The sequence below is a fragment of the Scomber japonicus genome, chromosome 18 (assembly GCF_027409825.1).
Source record: "Scomber japonicus isolate fScoJap1 chromosome 18, fScoJap1.pri, whole genome shotgun sequence".
In the NCBI taxonomy this organism is placed as follows: Eukaryota; Metazoa; Chordata; class Actinopteri; order Scombriformes; family Scombridae; genus Scomber; species Scomber japonicus.
The window spans coordinates 5,699,046-5,721,853 of record NC_070595.1 but is presented as its reverse complement, the minus strand read 5'-3'; the positions used below and the strand labels follow the sequence as shown (position 1 = coordinate 5,721,853).

The window sequence follows — 22,808 nt, the reverse complement described above, 5'->3', positions numbered from 1 at the left end:
TTTTTCGCTTTGGTTTTGGTTTTCCTATTTGTTTGGTTTGTTTGATTGCTTTTTTTATTGAGCCATACAGTATACAGTGTCTGTCCACACCACTTCATAGGAGAGGTTTTAACTTGAGTGGTACAGAGCACTGATTCCAAACCAGGGGTACTTGTACCCTAAGGGATCCTTGTACAGTTGCCAAGAGGTACATTATAATAATGTGGAGTAACTCAGCTAATTACAAAAAAATTAATTACATTTTAGTTTAACATTTGAATTAACTGAAATTGAGAGTCTCTGAAATCTAGTTGGCAAGCAAGCAGAGAAGTTCAAAAAGAAGAAGTCTAATCAGTAAAGTTAAAGTTATAGATGAATAGTCGAAATAGGTTAAGTTTTTTAAGCACAGATTGCATCTTTATCATGTAGATGAAGATTCATCAGACTGATTTCTGAAGAAGTGACAATTTGGGCTTAACACATTGCATTAAAAATTAAAAAATAATTGTATAGTGATGTATGTTCTTCGGAATAACATATATCACTATATATTTACATTTGCATTATTTTGTACTGTGAAAAAATAATGCATTCAGTAGAAGAAGTAGCTGCTTGGGGAAGGAAAGAAATTAGAGGGAAACTGTATTTGCCTCTATATAATCTATTCTATTTTAGTTTAGTGACATTTTAGAGCACAAGTCTGAAGTTTCATGGAGATCTTGCGCAGTTTCTGACTGAGTGGACGTGTGCAGTAAGGTTCAGTCATCTGTTCATTGTTCTGAAACATCCACTGTTTGTACACCTACCAGTAACAACCAGTCAGAGGATGATAGGCAGCTATGAGGAGCATCAAACATAATGATGTTTATTGATAATCAGGTTAAACTAACCCACCCTTCAGTTCACATTCAGTTATTTATGCAAAAATCATTTGAGAATCTATATCTAAAAGACTTTTTAGAGGCACAAATACTATACAGATTTGACTTGCAAATAACCACTCTCCAAGACCCAGATTTTGAGGGTTGGCTGAGTTCACAGACATGACAGATTTATTTTAAACCTCAGCACAAGAAGAGTTTGGATGTGTACCTTTCTATAATTGGGAAAATAGGAATGGGGAAACTCTCATCTGACACACCTACCATTCACATTTTTAACCTATTTGTATGCAAGTGTGTGATGGTGTATTACCTGGAACAAAGCTCCCCTGGACAACATCCTTGTACGCCCACCAACCCTCATTAAGCTTGGATGTAATAGGCTGAGCTGCAGTGAGAAAGAAAGACAGAAGAAACAGTTTTTGTGTTATACATTAATAAATTATGATAAACTAATTTGCATTCGCATTTTCCTTTGGGAGGGTACAATCTCAGTGACATTAAAGTAAAACTCCCACTGAACTGTAATGACAGAGAAATTAAATAAGAAGAGAATGATCACAGAAAAAAGAAACAGACAGAACAGACAACGACTGAACTCATCAGCTCTATATTTTTATTCTGGGACTCCACTAAAGTAGCTTTCCCTGATTTAAAAAAAAAGTCTTATTTATCTTATACTGGTCCTTTATGCAGCCAGTCACTTCAGCCTCTGTCTCTAACTGGCAGTTTTAGCTCCTGTCTCTTTACGCCCTCCTGATGAGCCCACTCTGTTCTGATTGGCAGTCTTATCAGAGCCATGTTAAGTTACCACCAATGCAAACCCAACACTTTCTGCTTTACAACTTCAGTAAATTACTAAATTAGAGAAGACTGTTATTGGGAAGAATTTCTATGAAATTAAACATGTTCCTCATTGAATTAGCAGAGCTTTGTCAGCAGCACTAAAAACCAGCTCAGTTAAAAGTAATGGATGAATACTACAAGCAGAAACAGCCACAGTGATGATGATGTTTGATAAAGAAACAAAAGTACCACACCTTCACAAAGACTTCTATCAAGCACAAATCAACTCAATGGAAACGGCAACTACTGTTATTATGGCACATTTCACAACACAAACACAAAGTAAAAATGTATTAAAAGGTCATTCTGTTTATTACTCACTGTGTGCGCTCCCATATCTTTGTGAAATTTGATGAATGTCTGTCACTGAACTCAAGCTAGATGGATTTCGAACTTGGAATTCCAAGTTGAACCACTGTTCCATTGCAATTTTCCATTTCATTTTTTCCAAGTTCTGGGTAGAATGGATTGTAGCATAACAAGATAGCCAACATACTGCAATCTACAGTAGTTTGCTATTTACCATGTTGTTCAACCCACCAAACATCTTCATCTATCACCATACATTTTTATCTAGCATCAAGTTAAAATCAAAAATGTAACTTAATTGGCACCTACCATCTTTGCCACAGTCATTCACCTGTCTTGTAACCCACAGCCATTCATTGGAGCTAGTTGCAATGCAATGTATGTCATGTTTTTCACAGTCTGCTTTAGGCTCTGCCCTCTTAGACACATTTCAGAGACAAAGGGACAAACTGATCTGCCAACTAAATCCCTACAGCCAACCTCTACTGGGCGGACCTTAGGTTTCAAACCTCACTCCTCTGCTTCTGCTAGCAATTCTGTATATCTAAGCTTTTTCCCTCATAGGTAGATTACACTGCAACCTCTCATGGTACTGTCAGCTCCATGAAATCTTCTTCTTCTTCTTCTTCTTCTTCTTCTTCTTCTTCTTCTTCTTCTTCTTCTTCTTCTTCTTCTTCTTCTTCTTCTTCTTCTTCTTCTTCACCACAGCAGTTAGCACCTATGAGGTTGCATTACTGCCATCAAGTGCAGTTTGATTAGAAGACCCTCCATCCATGACATATCACAGGCTATCTTAAAAAAAAAACCCACTGCAACCACTTTCTCTTTATTTACTTGAGCTTTCTTTCATCCTCTATACATAACATTAGATCATTCCTTTCCTGAATCCACTTTGGAATATAGCCATCATATAGAAGTATAGAAGTATATTAACCTTTACTTTATTGTACATTCCATTCATTTACAGATGTGTAATGTCAAGGCAATCGGTCTGTAGTTTCCAAGCATACTGGCATATTTTCCAGGTTTCCTTTTTCCTTAAAATGATCACCTCTTTCTAGCTCCCTGGCATTCTTCCTTCTTCCCACATTTTGGTATACTGCAGCAATATTTTTTTCCAGACTTCCTACACTTAGATCTTTTAACATGCTATAATATATTTTAGCTTTACCAGAGGCAGTCTCTCCTGTTTTATCTAGTGCATTTCTTAACTCTCCCATGCTTGTTGGGACATTTGGCCTATCATCAATACTACCTCTCCTTGTTCAGATAAATGATTAGAGCTATACACCATATAACAAAAGTGCTTGCCATTATATCTACCTTTCCAATATCTGTTACTGCTGTCTCATTTCCATCAGTCAGAACCATGTAACTCCAGTCCCCTCCTGTCTCCTCATTTCTTTTTTATCACCACCCACATCTCTCCTACCTGAGTCGTCTTTCCAATTTTATCGCAAAACTTTGTCCAGTGTCCTTTTTGTCTCTCTTGTGGGAACTTGCATGAACTGAATCATTTGTTAAAGGTCATGTATTCTTTTGACAAGCTTAAACACCTTATTTCTATTTCTCACTGCTTTCTTACACTTACCATCCCACCACTGTGCTATTTCCTTCTTTTACTGCATTTACCTTGAGGTATGGATTCTAATGCAGCATTGCTTTATATCGCTGTCACGTGTTTCATCATTAACCTGACCTTAATATCTATCACTTTTTTTCCAGAAATTTCTCCCAATTCCCTTCTCAAATATCAATTTCCCACTGCTGCTCTCTATGGTCAATGAGGTAGCACTATTCATCTTGCACCTGGCTGGATAATAATCTCTCCCCATAGTTCCTTCTTGGTACACTGTCCAATCACATACTGATGCTATGGTGTTTGAAATCAATCACAAATTCTTTCCTTGTATTAACATCTATGATTGTGTTTCTGCCATCATTTAAACATACTAAAAACTTCTCATCTAGTAACTCTTCCATGATCTGACCATTATTGTCTGTGTCCATTCAAAAATCACCATACCAAACAATCTAACTAGTGTTCTGTTCTTCTATCTCTTCAAGCTTGCTTAACTCTAGTCTACTGCATTGACTATGACATTTCACAATCACTAAGTGTTTCCTATCTGCCCATATTTTCACTACCACATTATCTTGTTCATTTCCAATAACGCAGTTCTCTGTAAGGAATGGCTTGCTTTAGAAAAGTGACACATCTTCGTCCTCCCCCCCCTCTCTCTCTCCTATCTCGCCTCATTGCCACATAACCATATTAAACAAAATCCAAATTAGGCTTTAATCAGGACTCTTCAATACACGCAACGTCTGGTTTTTCTCTTCTAGTAACTACTGTATCAACTGTTTGAAATCTTGCCCATTAGCAATCAGGCTTCTCACAGTTCACTGGAGAATTAGAATTATTAGAAGTATCAACCCACGCATGCTGTCTCATGACTTGACCATGCACTGAGTTCATCTCTTACTTCTTCCTGTTTTAAACCTATCATATCCAAATGGTGCACTGCAGTTGCCACAATAACCTGAATCCTTTCAGTTTTAGATTTGATCTCATCTCAGATGTTGCACTTATCACTCCAGCTATAAAGGTCACCAATTTCTTATTCTATATCTATGCTTTCTTCTTATCTTGTTGTTCTTTTGCTGCCACTTGTTCTTTGCCACATCTTCCCTCCCTATTCTGTTTTTTTTTCTTTGCAGCCATCTTAATTGCCTCAGAGACTTTTTCCTTCACGCTTATCTGTTGCACCTTCACCTCTTGTTTCAACCAATTACAGCTTCTCCATCTCCACATTTCCCATATTCATGTTCCTCACCTCATCTAACACATTGGCTACATCCCCAAATCCTGACAATTGAAACACTGCATAGGTTTTGGTTAGTACTCTCTTTATACATAATATCTTATATAGCTTATCTTATTATACCTTATAAATCCAAAATATAACTCCTTTGGAAACACCTTTTCCCCAAACTCTACTAAGACAGTTTCAATCTCCTTTTTCTCTACTCACCTTGTTATTCTTTTCACACTCTTAACAGAGCCATTCCTCACCCTCAGGTCCTCCACTAGATCCCTCAAACTAACACTGATCACTAATTGCAACCATTGAACCACTGTTCCTCAACTCTTACAACCTTGGACTTTTCCAACACTAGTAATCTTCTTTGCCTTCTCCACCTGCACTTTAGTATCACACCCTATTAATAGGTTTCCATGTCATAAAACTCTCCTGTGTTTCACTACCCCAGCTTGCCTGTAATGATTGTTGTTAACTTTAGCAGCTCCCCCTTGAATCTTACCACAAAATTAAAGGGGAACTATTATTTTCTGTTATATATATAATGTTGAATTCATATTAAAAGTGGCCAAAGTGGCAAATTATGAGGTAAATGTGTGTAGAAGTCATCTCTGTGAGCAACAAGAAACCAACTTCAGACTGCTCTGAATTCTCAGTTTCCAATGTTTCTTAAAAATAAGCATTTTACCTGTTGACGGTGTGCTGCTCTTCATCAAACATCATCATCACTGGCTGTTTCTTCTTGTAATATTCCTCCCTGCATTATTTCTCACTGATATACTGAATTAATAACTCCAAATATCTCCATATATTGTTGTGTCACCTGGTTTTTTAGCTCCACTAGCAAAACTCTGCTAATGCGGTGATGAGTATATTTAATTTCATGCTAATTCTTCACAATAAAAGTCTCCAATTATCAAGTCATTTAAAAGCTTTTAATTTGAAATTTGTAAAAGTAGGAAATGTAAGGTTTTCATTAGCAGTAACTTAACACTGCTCTGATACAGCTACCTGAAGCTGGCCAATCATAACAGAGGTGGGGGGTCAGGTGTTTAAAGAGACAGGAGCTAAGACTGCCTGTTGAAGACAGAGGCTGAGTTAAGAGGCACCATAAAGGGACAGTACAAGATAAATAAGGAGTTTTTTAAGCTGAAAATTAGTAAAATATGTCCTTCTCCTTATCTTTTCTTCTCTTGCTTTCCAATCCACCTGAGCTAAATGTGTCTTTTCTCTCATATGACTACTCGCCTTCATGTCTCTCTTCCCTTCGCCCACCTCTTCCCACTCTTTTTTCCCTCCTCTCATCACTGCAGTTTTCCCCTTCCTCACTCAACTCCATGCTCTTGCTATTATCATCTGTCTCCAACTCGACCATCCAGCCAAATTTTTTGAGGAAGAGTATCGTTCCAGACCTGTACAGGCTGTCAGTCAGGTCTTGCAGAATGTAACGAAGTCCAGAGTCACTTACTTAACACATTCCAGACTTTTCCTCACTGCATTTCTCCTGCCATTCGATATGCTAGACTCTCAGTCAGCCACCTACTCTAAAGTTAGACTGAGGGCTTGTCAGCAATAACAGATGACCAGCAAAATGTGAGAAACTCTGAAGGCACCTGGTAGACAGGAATGACATTATTAGGAAATGTCTAAGAAAATGTAAGGGCCATGGGGAACAGAGAGGTTGTGAGACTGGAAGGAGAAGAAAGACATACAAAAGTAGAAATGGGACAGTTTGCCGTACAGATTGGAGGCATTTTATGTTTTCAATATTCATTTTAAAAAGCCATGTAAGAACACTTGACATCATTTATTGTATCACTTGTCCTCATTTTCAGAAACTACAGTTAACATGCAAATATTATCCAAAGGATAATCATTGATGTGGTTGGGAAGGGTCATGTATTACACTTTATCAATGTAATACTCTCTTAAATGTAGCATGTGGACATTTTGAGAATTTTGAGCATCATTTATGTTAACATGCAAAGAGGCATTCGTAAACAGTTACTTTGGAGATGTAATAGGTTACAGATTATTAGTTACTCAATTTAAAATGTAATGTCATGTATTACTTCAGCAAAGTAATGTAGCTTATTACATTTGATTGCTTTTTGATTACTTTTCTAATTTTGTAACTAATGTATTCAGCTGTTAGGGTAAGTTCAGGTGTTTTTCATGGATACTGACATGATGTCTCTCTCATTTGAAAGTGTATTCATTAGTTCATGTAGATTTTGGAATATAAAATAAAGATATCTCATGAAAAAAGTCAAAAGTCTGACATGAGCTTAATTGCTACTGTGACACCATTTAAGCCCATGTGTGCTCCACATAAGCCCACGTCATGATTTATTTACAAAATATATCAAATTATTGTCTTCAAAGAATTAAAAACAACAATATATGTATTTAGTAACATGTTAAATATTAAAAAGGTCTGACTTCAGATGTAATCTCCTTTGTAATCATCAACATTTTCATCAGTAACTGTAATTTAATGACCATTTTTTTTCTCAGTAACTGTAACAGATTACAGTTACTTTTACACAACATGCAGTTACATGTAACTGGTTACTCCCCAACACTGTTCATAAACCTACACAAGAGAAAAACACCAGTGTTAGTTGTCAATATAACTAGCACAGCTGGTTTAAATCATCACTTGTCTTTTGAAAATGTTCTTAAAATTGCCAAATTTTGCTTCATTACAACCATGAACATGTAATGAAGTTTTTAAAGTGGATCCAGTGGAGATTTGTTCATGTGTGATGGGTGGAGTTATGCTGCCCCATCTCTGGTCTGCACTGGTGCATGTTGTATGCATCCTGTGGTACATGTTACATCACACTGTATGTCCTGTATGTGTGTTTCTGGCCTCGGGCTGCCACTGATTATGATGTAGCCCCGTTACCATTCAACCCTACAGGCTACAACCAGCCTGCCAGGCAACAGCAGCAGCAGCAGCAGCACAATTAAAACGCAGCCGCCGGCACCTGACAGGTAGATTGGAATGGTGGAGTTTGTATTAAACCAATGCAGAACCAGGTCACAAACACCAACCAATCAAAATGAAAGAAACAGCAAAGGCAAATAGGAAGAAGACTGCAGATAACAACTAAGTTGAACGAACATGTTACCAGTCTATAAGGCTAACTCTTATTCCCAGTTCCAAACGTTATAGCTGTACTACCTGACTAGCAATAGAGTCACTATTGTAACTCATTATGAAAAAGGTCCTGAGCAGAAGCTTCAGGATGAACAGATTAACATGATTAGGCTACTTACTGTATTAACTGTTTTAATTACTCATACTGGCTTTCTGTGGGTAAAAGCTCTCTCATACTTTGAATGGCAGACAGAGAGTCTAGACTCTATAAGGACAGGTGACAAGAAAGAGACAAGACAGAACAGCAACAACAAAACCCCACAAGACCAGAACACACTGAGAAGAAATAAATCAGGACTGAACAATGCAAAAGAACACATTTCCACATGTCCACATCTAAAATTAGCCTACAGTATTTAAAGGGGTACTCCATCGATTTAACACATGAAAGTTGGTTGCTAGTTGCACTACCTAACCTCTGAAACTAGTTGTGTAATGTCTTCTGTGGGTCTGACGGAGAAGTCTAAGAAAATAACCCTGGTGATGTCATCACGGTTCACTGACAACATCTAGACAGGGTGGAATGAAAAGATGCTGCTGTGCTGATATATTGAGAGTTGATGTCGGCACTACGAAGGGAGGGCGAAAGATGCTATCTGGTTGCATTATGGGAAATGTATTAGGAAAGCATTATTCTGTAATGCTAGAGTACCCCTTGATTGACACAACATCATCATTTTTTATTTCTTTATGAATATTTGAGATGTACATCATATAACCGGGGACTTATGTTTCATGTCGAACTTCTCATGTTCTTCTCAATTTACATTTACTCAGTTCAGAAGGTGTATTTAAATGATTCCATGTCTGTCTCTATGTGTTAGTCCTGTGATGGACTGGTGACCCTGCCAGGGAGTACCCTGCCTCTCGACCAATGACAGCTGGGATTGGCTCCAGCCCCCTACCCCACCCCAAAACCCTCTAAAGATGATAAATGGTTTGGAAAATTAATATATATAGTTAGTGCACTTTACTGGAGTGTTCCCTTTTAAGGCTACTTTACACTTATTCTCCATTTATTCTACATTTACTTGACAGCTGTAGTTATTGGTGACTTTTCAAATCCTACATTTACATAGAAAACATGATTATCCTATAAACGATTTGTTTTAAACCACCAGACATTGGTTAAAATTAGCGTCACCTGAGCAACTACAACATTAAAATGTTAGTTACACATGACATCATTAGTAATATTAATAAAATATCATGTAGCTTAAGATATTGTACTATAACATTCACAGTGGTTATTTTGATGTATAGTAATTATTCACTTTTGATACTTTAAGCCAGTGGTTCTTAAAGTGGGATCTGAATTGACTTTAATTCCATCCATAAGTAACATAATGACAGAGTGTATGACTATTTTGGTCAAGAGTTTCATACACTTTTTGTAATAAAACATCTAAATCTTATCAGACAGGGCTCCAGGTGATGTACTTTGTGTCAGTCCTTAACCTGAAAAAGTTTGAGAACCACTACTTTAATTGGGTATTGGTTTTTACTTACAATAAAGATTGAAATACTTTTTCACCCTCTAGCAGCTACTGTAAAACATGCAGTTTCATTTACCATTTAATTACATTGTCTTAATTCATCAATCCTCATCTAATAGGTTAACATAGAGTCCCAGCTTTTCTCATGGCCTTTTTTTCTGAAGAGTTTAGGGACTGAAGATGCTTGTCTCTTTGGATTTACATATTATGATGAAAATATCACTATCAGCCATCAAATCTGACATGTTTAAAGAAACGGATGCTGGCAGCTTCAGCAGTGAGTTGGAAGTCTTGACTCATCCCATAGTGAGAACTAAATGGGTGGTTGATTCAGTGACACAGCCACACTGTGTAAGCTCTTTGACATATTGACATACATGACATGTGATATTCATGAAGTATTTATATCCCACTGTGTGACTGTGAAGAGCCTCAGCAGGGTGTCTCTGATTTTGGCAGCCTGTGTATGTGAGGCATACTGTATGTACTGTAGACTACTACTATGATCTGTGTGCGTGTGTGTGCGTGCGTGCGTGCGTGCGTGCATGTGCATCTAGGTGCAAATCTAGGCTGCCTACAATGTGATATGCATCAGAACTGTGAGTTTTGATGCATGCATTCAATCATCTCAGTGCTCATGAATTCCAGCAGTGTGCAGTAGATGATGTGCTGTGACCCTCTGTGTAAAGAGCCTAAATAATGTAAGCCACACACTTCCCTCCATTTAAAACAAATCAAATGAAGTGTCTTTAATTTACTATACTTTTAGAAAATCAAGTCAATCAGCATCCTAATTCCCCAAAACAAAAACTGACTCAAATAATAATAATATATTTTTATAGCTTCTCTAAGTATTTAATGATGACTTCAGTGATGGCATCACCGCAACATTTCCATTCATTTTCTTTTCTACAGCAATTCAACCTCCTGATAATCTTTCATTTCTATATTGTTCTGATGTTCTGCTCCTTCTTCACACCTTACCTGAAGACGTGCAGATGATATATGTTTGCACAATCACAGATATATCCCAAACGACATGCATTCTTCGTTCAATTCATGCTCATTTTCCTTCAGCTGCTACGGGACGGCGCTTTGCTGGCTCGCACTTGTAGACGACACGGCCAAACATTGAACATTTTTCCCCACTCCTCTCTCTCTCTCTCTTGGTTCTTGTGATCCGCGTCTTGTCCTTCACGGAGCTTCCGAGATGCTTTGAAGCTTTTTGCAGGAGAGATTCACTCCTCACAGCATCGTCCTCCTTCGCTTTGTAATTTGGCGTTCAGGCAACATTTTAAGGTGTTTCTACCCGGGTCCATCTATTTATGTCTTTATCTATCCTTCCTTTAAGACATTTTAGCAGTGAAGTCTATTCTTACATTTTTTTTCTTTCTCCACCTTTTCCCTCTCAGAGCTGGTGGATGTTTGTGGCGCACAGCTCGTCTGCAGCGGATCAGGCAACTTCACTGACGACGCAAAGCGCACCGAGGGCGCACAGACCGACAGATCATACTCAGAACACACTCATGATGTTGCATGGTGACATGATTTAGTCTGTGGAGATCGACAATAAAAGACAAGATAACAGACAGCAAGTTGAAAAACTTTCATAAGTTTAATCTACTTAAAATGATTCAAATCATATGGCACAAAGTCCAATAAATCACACTACAGAATATCCGAGGATTGTTATACAAAATATATATATTTGTTTTTGGTAAGAATAAAACTTAGTTAGCCCTAATAGGAAGAGTTTATACATTATTATAAGCACACAGTGACCGATTCCAATTTTATTTAGCCTAAATCTCAACATTAAAGTAGGAAGAAAAACTCATCAGTGGAAACCTGACACTCTGAGCCTGCAGGCTTTATAAACATATACATATATATATATATATATATATATATATATATATATATATATATATATATATATATATATAAGAATTCACTCATCATTTCATCCCCAAAAATACAAAAGCACAACCTCAAATCAACCAACTGTGGCTGCAGACTACTTTGCGTATGAAGACAGCCTTGATAAAAACGTTTCTTGGCTGTATTGACCTACATACAGACACTCCAACTCTCCACTGTGGATGTCGTGCGACCTCTAGTGGTATCATAGGCTAACTTCATTCAAAAGCATATGAAGTTGATCCAAATAGCAGGTTCAGAGGTCCAATGGTGTGTTCTGACAGACTGAGCACGGTATTATATGGACATTATAGGTCTACTGATGAACCAATATTTAACATGACTATTTAAATTTAAACGCAAGTAAAGTAATGTTACATTGAGCTTGGCTGAGAAATTAGGAGATGCCTTTTTCTCGTTTTCTTCCTCTCATCCTCTCATTAAAGGTGACATATTATGCAAATGTGTACATCTATATTTTGAAACTAGGGTTCTACTGGAATATAGTTGCATGATTTACAGTTCAAAAAGATCCTTATTTAATTTATATTGCCCCATTATGCAGCCCCTCAGTTCAGTTTCTGCCTCAAACAGGCTGTTTTAGCTCCTGTCTCTTTAAGAGCTCACTCCCAACATTTTCTTAAAAAGCCTTGAATCATAATCTTTAAACAGGTTTAAGTAATTTTTTTCTGAATAGTGACTTCAACCAACTGCTCACTGAATCTGAATGAAATTATAACAGCGAAACTTCTGGAGACATTTCAGTTGAGGCAGCACTATTGATGTTGGTGGTTAGCACTGTTGCCTCAGAGCAAGAAGGTCTTGGGTTCAATATTCGGCTGGCGCTTTTCTGTGTGGAGGTTGCATGTTCTCCCTGTGCTTACATGAGTTTCCTCCCATTGTCTAAAACATGTATGTCAGGTTCATTCTCAGTGGATGCCCACTGCTCCTAATACTTAGGAAGGGTTAAATGCACAGACTGAACAACTGTGTGTATGACAAATGAGGTACCTTTATTGGCCAATAGCACATATATACTGTACCAAAAACAAACAAAATAAGACACATGAGGCCTGATTTACTGAGATCCCAAATAAAGGGTACTGAATTGCGTGTGCAGTCCAACAGATTGCATGTTTGGTTAGAGTGAGTTTGTGTCTTAATGGAGAGTTTGGACGAGCAGAAAGCTGCAAGCGCAAAATTAAATTTGATCCCATGGAATTAGAGGTTCTAGTGGAAGAGGTTGACCACCATATTGACAGGGTTACAGCGCGTATTATGATGTCGAGTTTACACACGTTTTTACACACACAAACCTTTAGTAAATCAGGCCCATATTGTCACACATTTAAATGACATTTATTTCTTCTGTTAGTCAAAAGATACCATAATAGAAAAGTAGTTCAGCAGACATTATTATATGCAGTTAGATAACATGATTCATTATAGGTCATGTTATGTTCTCTTCGTCCTGTGAGTCTTTCTGAGAGGTGACACTAATCACTGTGTAACCAAACTTTTTAGTTTACAACAGAGACGTCCTGGTGGCTAAAATGGAAAGAGATGAGGAAGTGTTAGTTTTTGATAAGTCAGTCATTTATCTGTCTCATACCCTCTATCTCAGATGAACGTGCACACACACACACACAGACACACACACACACACACACACACACACACACACACTGACTCCTGTTACTAAACCCAAGTTCCTCCATCCATCTCGTTTCACTGTGTCCTCTGACACACATAATGAATTTACAGATTACATGTGAGATTCGGCTTTGAACTGCATTGACAATGCTTTAAGATAGCTCAGACCCATCCATACCTCTTGTTCTGTCGGCGGAGAGCAGCCTTGTTGATCTCCCTCAGCAGAGTTTCCTTGTTGTTCTTCATGTTTGTTTTGGCCGTCTCCAACAAAAACGCAATCTTTTCCTGGTTGAAGGGACGCTGGAAAGTAGAGAACTCCTCCATCTTTGCTTTAAACTCTTCTGCATCTGTAGGAAACAATGAAGACCTGTTAGGCTCCAGTCACATGTTTCCTTCCTTTTCCTTGACACCTTGCTTATCTGGAACTGCTTCCTCTTTCTTTTTTGGGGGAGATTGAACAGATGTTGACCTTCAGAGCTTCTTTCGGCAAAATGCCTCCAGAAATTCTAATTCATGGGCAGACAGTGTGTTGTTAGCAGTGGTATTTAAGAGTAAGGCCTACATTGTGACATTTGCAACTTGAGCAGAATTGATAAAAGCAGTGCAGTTTTCCCTGGTGAATGTTTGTTTGGTGGCTCGTTTAACCAGCTAAGACATGTTCATGTTAGAACGGCAACCCAGATTAGCTTTCCTGCCAAAGTCTGATCTTGTACCTTTGTCCCAGTCAAGGATGAATGGAAACATGTTATGTATTTGTGTTGCTATGAGAGCTAAGGTTTGCTAGTCCAAAATGACATGGTTCCTCTTTTTTTCTTCCCATTTCAATTGAAAATGACTTCTGCAACTGAAAAGGAAAACCAAACAAATATGCGTGTGTAACAGACCTTTGCAGTTCCGTCTGTTGAAGAGTGGCATGTAAATGATAGTGGGTTCCTTCTCTTTTCCCTCAAACACGTAGCAGTCATTCGGCCACTCTCTGTCCTCCAGGATTTCCTCACCTATCTCTGGAAAAGGTTTCTTCAGCGTGGCTGCATAGTCTCTGGCAAGAGTCAGAGTCTGTGCAGAAAGCAGAGGGCGAACATTGTTTCAGTTTTTCAGGTTTGACAGTTACTACACTCTTGACTCAAGCTAGTACCAGGACATTTGTGCGTTATGTTACCTTGATATGCCTCTAAATATAACCAGTGAGCCTTAATAAAAAGATAATTCATTAGAAAGAGAACATGTCATTCATAAATAACCAGAAATTTTGCACTTGAGTATATATGGTGTTTAAACTTGTCTCAACAATCCAGAATTTGGCTGGAGGTGAATGGAAAGTTTGCTTGATTGACTGTTGTCTGTGGGAAGGCTCTGAGTGTGGTGAGGTTGGAGCGCTGTAGTTAAATGGGGTATTAATCATAGTTTTGCACAGGCAGCACAAGGCATCTGAAATGAACTTTTGCCTCACTTGCATTCAGTCCAATAAAAGAAAATATCTTCCATAATGAAAATTACTATGTGAAATAATGGGTCAATATTTCATTATTACTTGCAACATAACTTTGATTGATTGACTTGCTTAATAAAATTGGTACTGCAGTCAGTATACCTTTGTTAGACGGCAGACATGCAGTTTACAAAGATAATACGGCACATTTACCATAAAAATTATTTATAATTGTTTTGACCTCCATTTAAGACGGGGGTAGACAAGATCTGACAATCTTGTCAGTTGAAATTACAACTGTTGCAGCTCTAGCTTGCTAATTAGAGGTTGGTTAAACACTCTATAGTATAGTACCATGTTTTCACTTCACTTTCAATGGACACATGATCACAGTCAGTGGGATTTGGTTTTGGTACACCATGAAGAATTGGTCAAAAACAGTTTGTTTGAGTCCAGGAATTAGATAGACATACACACACAGTTTACATGTTGGATGGGGATCATCATTTGATCATATGTAGACCACCCTTTCCAAAGCTTCTAGAGGCATGAAAAATATCAGGTACACTAACCATAGCTTTGTAAACTTATACATTAAATACTTGAATTGATGAAGTAATCGTGCTAAATGAGGACTTCAGAACAATCGAGTCAACATTTCTCTCACACACACACCTTACCTCAAACATGTTTCCAGCGCTGGACTCTGGTGCGATGATGAGGTCGATATCTCTCTTGTCTCCCAGAAATGAAGGATAGCCAACATTGATCAGCAGCCCAGCATCTACCAGGTGGAATCTCTCCTTAGAACTAAGGCACTGTGGAATAGAGGAATCTGCCCAACAACACAAATGTTCAATTCAAGGAATTTGTTTAGGTTTTTTCCTGAGAAGAATAATTCTGGTGGGAAACACACACAAAAACACAAATCCTGCAGACACAGATCAACATTAGCAGTCATTATAATTAACATAAGCCCAATATTCACTCGCCTTTTAGTTCTGTTTAACTCTCAACCAACTCCTGAGATATCTGTCTCTTCAGTTGCTAAACATTATGTTCCCCAGCTGTCTGTCTACTGACTGGTGTCCAGCAGATAACATAAAATGTTTGCTAAAATCAGCTGCCTGGTGAGAACTCCTCTGAGAGCTATGGACTGAACCAAAACAGCGAGCTGAAAGATCTTAAAACTGAGCGAAACTGCAGAGTAGGCGATCATTTTCTGTGGGTTTGTCACTACAATTGTCACCTTTCACATACACATAGTCATTGACCAGTTTTCATATAAAAATATTGACTACAACAGTTTTAAAGATACAAATTGGAGTTACAAAAGTTATATGAATTATTGTCTTCTCACCTTCATATTGGTATAGGAAGTTTCCGGTAGTTCCCCACTCCCATTTCAGAACAAGAGGAATGATTTGCTTAGTAAGCAGAGAGACTGGGGAAAACACATTGGAATGAAATACACATACATACAAATGCTGACCACTCTGGTTATTTATCTGCCATACACTGACCATGTGTTTTGAAAGGTCCATCCTCCAGACTTCGGCTCCAGATCTCTACTGCCACCAGTAGCTCCAGACTCCACTGCTGAAAAAGAGTTTTTCTTTCCTCTGAACTCTTTGACTCCAGCAACTCAGACTTATTCTGATTTACCTTGTCTGCAAAAGATAAGAATCTAATGTGCAATGTGGCATTTTGAATCAGACATTTTCTGAGTTATTACTTCATTATCAACCAAAAACCATGCAAAAAAAAGCATGCATTGGGAAGAAAATTGAACATTGATGGCATTCCTCTCTGGGTGTCAGTAACAAACTAGCTCACAGCTACTACAACATTTGTATTTAATCAGTTAGGCCAGTAACTACCTTGTAGTATTTTCTGCAGCTTGTCCAGGTCAGACAGAGCACGAGGATCCTGAATGGTGCCTTTGGTCATTGCTATCAGTTTATCAAGCGCACTGAATACACGCAGGTACTCGTCAGCAGCACTGTCTACATGGCCAGGCACTGACACACACACACACACACACACACACACACACACACACACACACACACACACACACACACATACACACACACACACACACACAAACACACACACACACAACGTTTTAGTGTATGATGTTGTAAAGCAGGTAACAAACACTAGTATAAAGCTGTGTGTTTCATCTCGCTCCATAATAGATTAATCATGAGGCTTATAAATTGTCAAGTGGTGGTTACCATCCAGCCAGGGGGGGATGAACTCTCTGACAGTCTCCTCGTGAGCCAGTGCACAACCTAGAACACCTGCACAATTGCAACACATGAGGTTTTAGCAAATATAGATGTCGCTGAGTCACAGACATTATTCAACAATGCTATTTATGCCTACAGATAAAGTATATTTTGGCTTATAATATTGTAAAGAGTACAGTCTAGACCTGCTCTGCATGAAAAGTGCTCTGAAATAACCTCTCCTTTGAACATGCTGATTGTTGAACACATACCTTGTAGTTTGACCATGTCCATCTCTGGCTTGACTTCTAGCAGTCCTCCGTTCTCAAATCTGCTTCCGAGGAGAGAAGTTTCGATGAATACACCCAACTCTGTGAAACCAGCCTCATGAGGGCTCATCTCGAACCATTTTCCTGAGAGATAGAGAGTTTATGCTTAATACAAGTCAATAACTCATCTAAGGCTTAATGTGAGGTGCCTACCTTCTATTGGCCCATCTGTAAAGCAGTGCTTCTCTATGGCACTATATACAGGGTAAGGGTTGGTGGCGTTTCTGCTGGCCTCGTCTGAAAGACGCCGTAGGTCCAACTGATGGATGAGATGTTTCTCTTAAGTAGTGCATTGACCTCTTTATGACAGAGTGTATTGTGATGTGTTTCAAAGAAAGTTGTAACTAGGAAAGTTGAGAAGTCAAAGCATTTGTGTCTTTGCCCTTGTACCTGTTTCATGATCCCAGCAGAAGTCATGACCCCCCAGATATCAGTGAGAGAGAAGTGCTCCTCTTTGGACCTCTCATCCAACCAGGCCAGAGCCTCCTCCAGCTCCACCCCAGGACCTGATAGCCTGGACACTGCTCGGTCCATGTTATCGCTCCATTGAGGGTCACTGTACAATGAGGTCATGGACCTAAGAGAGGGCCAAGGAAGACAGACAAGAAGATGTAAGTCAGGAGGAATCATCATAGAGAAAAATGGTGCACCTTTTACTGTATTTTGTCAATCATCTTCAAACACTTCAGCAGGGAGAAGCCACCGTTTTAAAGTATGTGGGACCATATCAATGAATTTCACATGGGTAAGGCTGGAGAACTTATCACTGGAGACCAAATGACAAAACTCAACAGCCATTGATGGAAAGTCTAATTCCCCAACATCAGACCAATCCTGTTTCTAAATTCTCGAGGCTTGATTCTAGGGGTCCCAATGCCAGTTTGTTGATTAGTCAGTTGGTACACCACTTTGGTCCAGATTGATATACACCTATTGCCATGTAAATATTTTAGTGCTATTTAGCAAATTTTAGCATGTTACCATGGTAAACAAAAACTGTGAACATCATAAATATTTCATAGAGTACAACCAGAAATATGGGTTTTAATTCCAGAAGTAAAAAGTAAAAAATCTGACCATGGAACAAAACCTTACTCATATGTCATATAGTTCTTTCTTGAAGCTTTGCTTGTAAATTTTCATGGGAGCTGTAGTTTCTAAAGCTAAAGAATTAGTGATTGTTGTTCTATGCTGTAATGGGTTCAACTTCAAGAGTTGTAGTACAGTAGACGCTCATTTATCTCATATGGTAAATACCTTGAATATATCTAATTTATTTAAAATGACTGACACTAACCAGAAAGTGATAGTAGGACTTGTCAGTGTTGTGATTATGAGCATTTTAGCATGGTGATATCAGCATTTCGCTAAAAGGACAACCGAAAAAGTCAAAGTGGGGCAGGTCATGACTGCCATCATAAGAAAAACAATCTTCTACAATAAGTACAGCCTCACGGAACTGCTAGTATGGCATTAGACTCTTCATACGTTGCTCATGAGTTCATCTTATTATCTCAAGAAAAAGGTTTTCTCATTATAATGTAATTATCTCATTACCACACACAAACATTTGTTTTTCAACTTGATCATCAAGATAATTCGATCATTAACAATCGAGATAACAGGATTAATAAGCTCCTATACAATAACAGTGTTAATAGAACTGCAAGGTTTGATCACTAGTGATGTGTGAATAGCATACAAACTGTGTCCACATGAATGCAGCATAGCACTGAAAGTCATCCATCCTGATCACTGCCGCCTTAGTCTTGCTGTCTGTTCTGGTCTGTCAGCCCATCCAGCTCTAATTCATACGCTAACTTTGAGTTGATGTGTGTAAGTGTGGTTACCATGTGGACCCAGAAACTCCTCCCATGTAGAGCAGAGTATCCAGCAGACCATCCTGTTTCATCTGATAGAGGGAACCCACCAGAGCCACAGCTGCCCTCTGACCACCACCTGACCCCAAGAAAGTGATGTGAGGAACCGAATCCTAGTTATAGAGATGAAAGATAAAAGTGACAATATATTTAATTACACATTTAAAAACCTGGCTTTTAATTAGAAGATTTAATTATATTTAAAACGCATGCTTCATTTTGAAAATGATTTTATATATAACTATATGTTTCAAGATGTGAGGCACCATGGTGTCATAAATCCTGTCCGCTCTAAGACTATAGTATCATAACATAACATTAGCTAGTCTGTCAGCTAGTATACTACTGAGCAGGTTTTGGTCCATATTGAGTAAAGTTATTGGCTTGTATCTTTTACATTTCCATGGATCCTTACCCTCCTTATGTATAACTTGTGCAATTACACCATGTGATATGCCATGTGTTAATGCTCAGTTAAATGCTTGATGTAAGACAGGAGTAAGTTGTACTTTGAACCATGGGCTCTTGTCTGGCTTTAGTCCCTGAATCACTTTTGATTTCTCTTTGATAGTAATTGGTGCGGTGAGGCCTTTGCCCCTGTGCATAGCTCTTTCAAATAATCTCTCAGCTGAGTCTGAGTTTCTTCTCTTTTGTTTAGAGCAGGTCTGAACTTGTTCTATTCCCTCAGTTAACAAAACATCTACGTCCTTATTTCTTTAAGCTGAGCCATAACTGATGGTCTACCCTTTGCTGAATTAACTTGTTCTAGGTTCTTCATCCTGAGCTCCATGTTTTCATCTTTCATCTCCCTTTCCTTCTTTTTTTGTGGGATGAAAAACAGATGATTTCACCTCTGGTAATGGCTTTCAAACATTCCAGAGGAAAAACTAGGTTGATATATCATTAATTTAAAGATAATGTTCAATCATGGTTTTCATCTTTACTTTAAATCTTTCCAATTGCAATAGTGAGTTGTGAAGTCTTCATAGTGTTCTACTCTCTCCCCCTACCTAGTTCTATAGTAAAGCATAATCTACTGTAAGAAGGTTTATCTGGTGTATATTTCAATGTTGTACTGAAAATAAAGAAATCATCTAATCTTGAATATGTGTCAGTAGACTTTGAGTAGACATTGTAGTTCTTCTCTGTAGGATTTAGAGATCTTCAAACATTTTAATCTCTGTTGTTGCTCTTCTCTGTATTCCCCTAGGAGTGCTTGCTCATGTAGGAATGTTAAGTCTCTTTAAACTAAATTTAAAAGTTTATTTTATACCTGATCTAAGTGAAAAATGCCTTGAGATAACTTTTGTTGTAATTTGGCGCTATATCAATAAAAAATGAATGATTGATATTCTGGCAGCAGGTTTAAAGCAATGTTGTTTATTACCCTGAAATCAATGTTAGCATCTGAAATATAATTAAAATCTCTTGCAGCTATTGGTATTCCTTGACTTTAGTATGATATTATATCCATAATTTTTGATTTAAATCCTCCCCTTTGTCCAGGGAATTATACAGAGACCATTATATCATTGATTTTCCCAATCACTACAACATATCTCCATCCTTTATCGGAAGACGCTTCTTCTGCTTGAAACACATATTTAAGTGAGTCTCCTGTGAGGATACTAAATCCTCTCCATCTTTTTTGGGTTGGTGTTATGTCTTTTTACATTTGACAAGGTTTAGGTTTGACAGGGTTGTCAAATACTCCTGTGAGTGTCTAACAAAAATATCATTAGAGGACAGTGGTCACAGAGGTAATGGGAGACACAGACACTGGTGTTATGTATAAACAGGCCATTTGTGCAGAATTGACATATAAGAAGAAATCATTTTTCCCAAGGTTTTTCTTACTGTATCTGTACAGTTGACTCCCAGGTTGTTGAGTGACTCCAGAACTACTTGTTTCCTCTTGTGAACATACTCCTGTTCTCCAGCACACAGAGACTGGGACTGACGGATGGGTTTCTGGACAGAATCGAGAACAACTCACTGAATTAGACTGAACAGAGGGTGGAAACTGAATATTAATTTAATCCAAGAGTTAAATGATATATTATTACACATACTTTGTACTATATTTGTATATTTAAAAACACTTTCATTTACTCTCGTGCAGTACAAATACCATTCTTTATGTATCATAAAGTGAATTTATTCCCAAATGTACTTCTTGAATCTCATATTCATTAATAGGAACTACTTAACGCTATTGTTTCAACTTGTTCCTACTGAAGTCAACTGATCATGTGTTTAGTTTCAGTATGTTCCTGCACAGTACAGTCATGCACAGACACATGCAGTATCATGTGGATAGGTAGTAGGACCTGATATATGGCTTCCTATAGCGACAGATAAAAGACAAACAGTGGATTATATGTATTATGCTACAACCTAAATCCTTTTCCATGCATCTCTCACCTCAGAAGCCGTCGCATTTCCCTCCATGTCTTCCACTCTGTCTGCCCGAACTCCTGAAATCACAAGCCAAAAGCAAATCACTGAGGCTGAAAAGCTTATCCTGCCAGTCAGCATGTTGGGGAGCAACGGTAACAACCTTCAGAGTCTACTGCAATCCTAAAGGTAAATCCACATAGTGGTGAAAGCAGTTACATATAAAGACTGCTATAAGCTGCTTTTCTTTGATCAGAAACTGCTGGCCCTGGCTTCTTTCTGGGAGGAGATGCTCAAACTATAGAGAATAAGAATGGCGTGCAGAGGCATGGACAAACATGTTGGAGCCAGGGAATGGACCTGTCCCTGTGAGGGAAGGACTTTTCAACATGTTATAAATTAACATTACACAATACACACATTCTTTCTCTTTCCTCTCACAACACATTTAATCAATAGAACATGTTGGGGCGGCTCTAAAGTATGTTGCTGGACTCTGATAGAATTACACTGGGCTTGTGGCTTATATTGGTCCAGCTGTCTAATCAATCGCATGATCATTTGAGCCGAATCAATGAATCTATGAAAAGAAGTCTATATTTCAATACTCACCAGGAGAAAAGCTGTGATGGCTGAGTGGTGAAGGCGCTGGATATGAAATGCAATGGGTGTTCCCCTGACTAGGTTTAAATCCTGCTTGTAGTGCAAAGGTCATGCTAATACCGGTTTGCAGATGAGGAACTATACTTTAATAGGTTAAGGGACTGTTACATGATAAGGTCAAGCCAGGTGTAAAAATGCAGCCATGAAGTGGGAGTGACGCTTTTTGTAAAGATATTTACACAAAGTTTCAGATGAGTCAGAAAATGTGTATGCCTATTTATTTCCACCGCTGATTAAAGTTAGTGGGCTTTTTTGTATTTTATTTCACCTGTCCCTTGAGAGAGTCACAGAATTATTTAAAAAAAAGAAAGACAGAAAAAAGCTAGAAATAGCTAAGTAGAAAATGAACATTTTTGAGCTACTCATGCTACTCTGTGTCTATATTCAACTACATTTCAGAAATATTGTACTTTTTCCTTGACTATATTCATTTGACAGCTTTTGTTTCTAGTTACCTTCCTGGTGAAGATTTTTCATCAAAAAACCATTTAACTTAATAAAATACAAAATATTGTTAAAGCCAAACCATTGGCTCTCAACCTTTTTGGCTTGTGACACACCTCATAAAAAAAACAGTGTGTCTAGTTAACATTTACCCCTCCAAAGACACTATAACCGGCCTTTATGGCAAATCCCATTGATTTGCCATAAAGCTAGCACTGCCACTGGTCTTTTGGTCATTATGTGACTGATGGCAGCCATAATTATTTAATTATAAAATGTTTACCTTGAAGGGCCACAGGCAGGCCTTCACACACACACACACACACACACACACACACACACACACACACACACACACAC

The 22,808-nt window shown here is 38.2% G+C and overlaps 3 protein-coding genes across 3 annotated transcripts in view; 1 reads left to right on the top strand and 2 right to left on the bottom strand.

The window, feature by feature from the left end:
* LOC128379499 (carbonic anhydrase-related protein 10-like) overlaps positions 1-10,552 on the bottom strand; it is a 113,440-nt gene extending 102,888 nt beyond the window's left edge. Inside the window, exons 1-2 of the mRNA XM_053339135.1 lie at positions 10,484-10,552; positions 1,174-1,248 (exon numbers count right to left, since the gene is read on the bottom strand). Of these exons, the coding sequence (XP_053195110.1) occupies positions 1,174-1,248; positions 10,484-10,544 (136 nt within the window). The 5' untranslated portion in view covers positions 10,545-10,552. The remainder of the gene's footprint in view (positions 1-1,173; positions 1,249-10,483) is intronic.
* LOC128379506 (uncharacterized) overlaps positions 1-22,808 on the top strand; it is a 388,452-nt gene that overhangs the window by 231,897 nt on the left and 133,747 nt on the right. The gene's annotated exons all lie outside the window — the stretch shown is intronic.
* Positions 13,235-21,482, bottom strand: LOC128378654 (cytosolic phospholipase A2 gamma-like). The gene is made up of 13 exons (XM_053338218.1): positions 21,369-21,482; positions 20,802-20,915; positions 18,915-19,057; positions 17,455-17,641; positions 17,218-17,323; positions 17,008-17,148; positions 16,742-16,807; positions 16,382-16,522; positions 16,025-16,171; positions 15,862-15,945; positions 15,182-15,336; positions 13,957-14,128; positions 13,235-13,419 (listed from the first exon to the last, which is right to left on the bottom strand). The coding sequence occupies exons 1-13, from the start codon at positions 21,480-21,482 to the stop codon at positions 13,235-13,237; spliced, it is 1,755 nt and encodes a 584-aa protein (XP_053194193.1).

What these genes read in the sequence shown, in the direction of transcription:
- LOC128378654 (XM_053338218.1), bottom strand. Translation starts at nt 21,482, where the DNA reads ATGCTGACTGGCAGGATAAGCTTTTCAGCCTCAGTGATTTGCTTTTGG. An exon ending in CATCCCCCCCTGGCTGGATG is followed by an intron (nt 16,523 to 16,741) that starts GTAACCACCACT and finishes TGTGTGTGTCAG; the next exon opens with TGCCTGGCCATGTAGACAGT. An exon ending in CTTCCTATACCAATATGAAG is followed by an intron (nt 15,337 to 15,861) that starts GTGAGAAGACAA and finishes GTTGTTGGGCAG; the next exon opens with ATTCCTCTATTCCACAGTGC.